At 34.3% G+C, this 5,907-nt stretch overlaps 1 protein-coding gene and 1 non-coding gene across 2 annotated transcripts; one reads left to right on the top strand and one right to left on the bottom strand.

Moving 5' to 3' along the window:
* Positions 1-2,502: 2,502 nt before the first annotated feature.
* On the bottom strand, positions 2,503-2,574 carry Trnae-uuc (transfer RNA glutamic acid (anticodon UUC)). Its single transcript has one exon. It is a non-coding gene; the product is annotated as a tRNA-Glu (tRNA).
* A 1,087-nt stretch (positions 2,575-3,661) lies between these two features.
* On the top strand, positions 3,662-5,514 carry LOC123563401 (uncharacterized). Its single transcript, XM_045356157.2, has one exon. The coding sequence runs from the start codon at positions 4,366-4,368 to the stop codon at positions 4,834-4,836; it is 471 nt and encodes a 156-aa protein (XP_045212092.1). The 5' UTR covers positions 3,662-4,365; the 3' UTR covers positions 4,837-5,514.
* Positions 5,515-5,907: the final 393 nt, after the last annotated feature.

The following is a 5,907-nucleotide window of genomic DNA, read 5'->3' as shown; positions in this document are numbered from 1 at the left end:
AAGACAAATGAATAAGGCTACTTTCTTGAAAACTGTAATAACGTTAGCTTTGGAATTTGCATACCTTCTTTTAATATTATTAGATGTATAAGTAGGCCAAGAATCTCGAGCATTAATTTTAGTTAGATTGAAAATATATAAGTACGGTTTGGTTATCATTATTTTTTGTTAAGATCCATTATATGAGTACTATAAGAACTGTAGTTTGAAACTTTATACATTTCTTTATCATATGTAAGAAGGCCAAAAACCATTATTCTTTTCTTACATGTTAAAATGTAAAAGCACTTTCAGCTCGATTTGTAATTACAAAATTTATTGATAATTTGTAAAAACTAAATAAGCTTTCATAAAATACGATTTCGATTAAGAGAGCAATCTAATATTTCGAGACATAAAAGAGGGGACAAAATATTTCCCTGATTTTGGTTTTACACTGTTGCTCAAGAGTATTTCAGTTATGTAGGCCTAAAGGCGGGCAGTTAACCTAAGCAGTTTTCCTGGCTACTGTACCAGTACAAACCTGTTCTCTGCAAGTAACTGCCAACTTCCCCACGTGAGTTAGAGATGGATGACGAATGATTTCAGACACAGTGCCTTTTATCAAATCGTTATAGAGAACATACGCCTCGAACTCACGACCCTGCGATCTATAGATCTGCGCTCTCCATAGGCGGGCCCAGAAATAGATGATAATCTTTGGTACAAGAAAATCGAAGGCGATTGAATCGCATCATGGTGTGGTTAATGGCCGCCAGCTGTTTAAAACTACATGTACATCTTTTCAGTCATCTGGCTGCTTTCGTTCGTTCTATAACTTTTTCTTTTATCATTGCTGATTAGTGGTTAACAAAAGTAATATATTACACGTAAATGATGGACGTTTTTACTTCTTGTAACAGTGTTGTATAACGTATCCTCTTCCAGCAGAGGACTGCAAAAGTGGTATGCTTATGACTCGAATTGCGACATAAGCGTCGTTTTCAGAGTTATAACCTTTGATTTGTCGCTGTTTATAGTTGTAGCATAATTTATATATAGAAAAGAAAAGAAAATTCAGGGTTGACGCAGGTTTCACATAATATTATAAATGAAGGCTTAATGAAGATATTATTATCTATTTTTATTGTAATTTCAGGTTCCCATATTATATTATTCCGTCGTAATTTAAAGAAAAACTAATTTACTCCAGTATACAAATAAAGGGAGGTAATAAATACATTTTGCTCGCCTCTGAAACCTAGGGCCATTATCATGAAAATGAACAGTTAAATATAATCATAGGGGTAGGAGCAGGAGGAGGGTGGGGGGGGCGGGGGAGAACGGGGGACGGGAGCTCCTAAACCGCTACAATTTTGAGAGTGAGGACAGCCTATGGTTGCTCCCCCCACCCCCAATTTTTGACCGTAAAAAATGATTTTTTCCTAGAAACAAACAAACAAACAAAAAAAAAAAAACAGCAGATAAAGTATAAAAAGACAATAAGAAAATTTTGGAGAGCGTTTAAAGGTGTACTGATATGGATTTAATATGATGTCTATTGTCACTAAGGAGGGAGAAGGTGTTTTTTTTTGCTGTACGAAAAATTTTAAGGGAAAACCTGGGTAGATTTAGCTGGCCCGCCCCCCTTTTGCCCCCCCCCCCCCCTCCACACACACACACACACGAACTTTTGAATTCGCTCAGTCCATGCTAACTTGGCCCTAAAATATACTTCATATTAAATTATTTTCATGTTATCAGTGGCGTAGGAGGGTCATTCTATTTTTTAAGGAACTACGCCACTGATAACATGAAAACAGTATTTTTAGTATATTTAGTATAGTTTGCTTGGACTTCTTGACTGTACCACTTCTTTCTTCCAATATTGATGATCCATGCAAATAGGGCATTCAAAATTTGAAGCATACATTGTATGCCCGCTTTTCTTCTTAAGACGAAGAAAACGTGAGGGTTGATTTTTTATGCATAATGATCATTATGTTAATTAACTGTTTCCTCCCTGTATGACAGAACTGTAAATATACGAGTTACTGACCCTGCTTTTTAAAATGGACTGAGATCTATCTTTCAATTGGGCAGTACCATTTATTATTCGAAGGGGTGTGACTGATTTACTGATTGAGTAGCGAACAGTGCTCATGGCATTATATATTATATAGCCCGATTACTGTCGTCATTTCTAAGCAGCGACGTATCTAGCTGTATGCAAACTAAAGTCTTCGCACCACTAACAAAAATGATAAAATAAAAATAAAATAAAGATAAAATATAACCGCAGAAAGTCAGTGAAATCATTAGTTTGTTTATCTTTGTTTTGCGGTGTAATAAAATTCCGGATTAATGTTTAGCAGTTGTATGAAGGTTTAACAGACGGTGTAACATGCTGATACACAATATATGATGTAGCTGTGCAAGAAAAATAACTATACAAGTTCTGAAATGTCACGGCGAAATAAAATGATTGTGCTTTAAAGAAAAAATGTGCTTTAAAAGAAGATGTTCCGGTGCCGGGAATCGAACCAGGGCCGCCTGGGTGAAAACCAGGAATCCTAACCACTAGACCACACCGGATATTTCGACAATATGTCGGAGATATAATCTAATATACTATAATATTCATTGTACCCGCTGTTATGTTAACTATCATAGTCAATATCAAGAATAAGCGTATTTCTTTTTATTTCGCGCACTTCATAATAAAATAAAGTTCTTAGTAAGTAAAATGATTTATTCCTGGTTAAAGTTTTCGGGAAAGAGACACAATTAAGCATAAAAAAGCACCAACTTAGGCCTACTACAAACCAAAGAACTAGGAATTTTTGCTCTTTGTACAGACTGAGATAGCAAAACTTGGCCTTTAATTGGTCAGTGATCAGTGATCTTAAAGGAAAGAGGGTTTAGGGTAGGTTTGTATAAAACATATAGTATAAATAAAAATATCATTATTTTGTAAATATGTACATATTTGCATCGTTATGTAGTTTCATTTATTCGTTAAGTGATCACATTCAAATTCTTTTATATAAAAACAACACCACATGGGGAAATTTAAGTATTTGTTTTTCTTCCTTGCTTCAGATGTATATAACATATTTAAGTGTGTGATTTAACTGCCTTTATACTAGAATTTTAACAGTTTTTAGTTTGTGGTGTTTTTTTTTCTATTGACCGGTATTGTTTTCTGACTTAATTAACCCTTACCATGCTAAATTTCTATTATGAACTTGTCCATCTTTCAATTTGGACAGTATCATAAACTGTTGAAAGGGGACTGAAATACTTCAAAGGAAAATGCCACAGTCATGCGATAATAGAGAAATAAATCATTCCTATAGTCAAAGTATCTAAGACTGTGTAGACAAGATATAATATATGCAAATAGCTCTTGTGGAAAAACTGTATTTTGAAGTTGATCAAAATTCCAGTAATGGTTACAAGAGTATAGTAAGCATGCGATGACTTTTGTCTGAATGTGACGAAACGGGATTAAATCAAATTATTGTCTTTCATCTACAAATATATGAGGATTTTATTTGTAAACAAATGTAGTAAACAAGTTACAACAGATTGGCTCGGATCTTTCTCAATCCGGGGCTTATAGCGTATACTGCCTCCAATACGGATTTTGTCTTATTATCTGTTATGTCAATACATTATTGAATACATATTGCATTTTGATAAGATATTACAGATAAGTGTTTTGGCACATTTTCTATAGGTAGGCCTATACATAAATCGGTCGTGGATTGTATCTATACATAATCTTGGCTGTTTATTTTGTAGTGTGCCGAGAGTGCAGTGTAACATTGACGCACATTTTCTTACCTATATATACCTCATGTTCATTTCATATTGAAACAATATGTAGGTAAACAAGAAGCGACTCCTGAGGAACTGATTATGACGGCTGTATGTTATAGAACTTCTGTGTATTGTTAATCGCGTAGTGATCTCTTAGCCGCTTTTTGTGTCAGTGTTGTTAGTCATTAATCTTTGATATATGTAAAATATAACTTTACTAAAGTTGGTTTATAGAACAGTGGGGCATTCAGTGTTGACCTTCCAATTTTATTCGTGAAAAGGTGCAATGTCATTTTGGCGTATCAATGAATGAAGGCACGTAAGAAAAGAACTACGGATTAGTTTTAAGTATTACCTTATTCAAGGACAAAGTGCTGACGTACTAACGGAAGAATAATTTAAAGTGTTGTTGGCTGTGGATTAAAAATGTATCGGAATTAATTATTCAAACTGGCTGCGTGGACAGACATTCAGCAGGCCCAGTTTTCCAGTTTCTTAGCGCCAAGGGTCCGTACTGTTAATGTGATTCAACCTGTGACTGAGGGCGAAAATTCAACAAACATGTCGTCATCATTGTTTACAATTAGTTCGAACGAAGCGGCTAAACTGGTGAAGAACCAGAGAAAACGGGATGACGAAAAATACTGTTTTCTCCTGCAAGTGTCATTCCAGTCTGTTTATAGTGACACTCCGATTCCAAACACGTGTTTAAAAAAGCTACCGCGACTACTTAACGGCATTCCTCTAGGACCTGGCTTAATGGCACGAGACCAGTTGGAGAGTATACGATGGCGTTACATAGAAGGAGGAACCAAGCTGCACACGTTCATTTCCGTACCAATGTACGAAGACGAGGCAGAGGAAGCGAAAAGATATCTAAAAGACAGCCTTATGAAGCAATCTCAAGCTGTGTTTGGTGACATTACAGTAAAAGCTTCTGTTATTTTGTCACATTGTATAAATTATGACGATGATATAATAATAAACGACATTGCTGTACATCTGGACGAAGGGCTTCATTTTAGGGACTAACTGATTTCTGTTTAACTCTTTCTACGTCAGTGGAACTTGGAGTGTCGTACTTAACCATTTAAATATTGACGAATTAAAACATATCATCCAACAGTGTCACCATGAAAATGAAATTTGGTGGAGAAAAAGAGATATTCGTCGTAAACATGATAATAACTCTAAATAGACGTAGGAATCTATAGAACTTAGACAGCACAAGTTTTAAATCGGAAATGTTCAATGGTCCCTTTTATCGTGTCGGCTCACATTTACTGAAAATTAGTTCAAAACATGGATGTCGAAAAGGAGAACGTTATATATCAATGCAGGAGCACGAGTATTTGAAATTAACTTTATGTACATGAGAAATTGCTACTTAAACACACGGAAATTTATACATGTGTATACATACAGCGAAAACAATTAGAATACTAGATACATTACTACTTGAACGACTTTCAAGTCTCGGCATGATAAAAAGACAAAGTGGTTTTAACGATTTGCTTAATAGCATTTGTATTTACGGACGATTTAACCCTTAATGTCTTTCATGAGTGTATAGATCTTTTGTTTACATACTGTTAAATAGTTATATTAACATTTTATTGTAATTTTTGTTGACTTTATATTTTCGTTGTTAATTGACATATTGACCTAGTTTTGTGTTGCGGTGTTTAAGATATTGAATAATGACTGACATTTTTGTTTTGTTTATTTTTTTTGGTCGTTCTTCCGAAAACCACTCCCGATCGATACATGAATTTCACAAGGCCTAAAATTGTATTTTAGTCGGGTAACTGTTTATTCTAGGGTAAAAACGGAACTATCTGTCACTGAGAATACATCATATGCAATATTTTCTCGAATAGCGTATGTAGTGTATAGTTTAAAGAGAAAAAGATATCTGATCATACTTGTAAAACAAAGTCTCGTTTTATTTAATGTTTCATTGATTTTAACAAAATATAGATTTAATATTTTTCAGCTAGTGAAAATATATTTGATATTTTCTGTGTGAAATTATCAGATACGTTTCATCCTGACATGCTTTTTATTTATTATACATGAATAGTCTTAGAAAGTATAACCAGC

Source organism: Mercenaria mercenaria, chromosome 2 (assembly GCF_021730395.1).
Source record: "Mercenaria mercenaria strain notata chromosome 2, MADL_Memer_1, whole genome shotgun sequence".
Lineage (NCBI taxonomy): Eukaryota > Metazoa > Mollusca > Bivalvia > Venerida > Veneridae > Mercenaria > Mercenaria mercenaria.
This window is presented reverse-complemented; position numbering and strand designations above follow the sequence as displayed.

Excerpts from the sequence above, each read along its gene's own strand:
- LOC123563401 (XM_045356157.2), top strand. The coding sequence starts at position 4,366 with ATGTCGTCATCATTGTTTACAATTAGTTCGAACGAAGCGGCTAAACTG.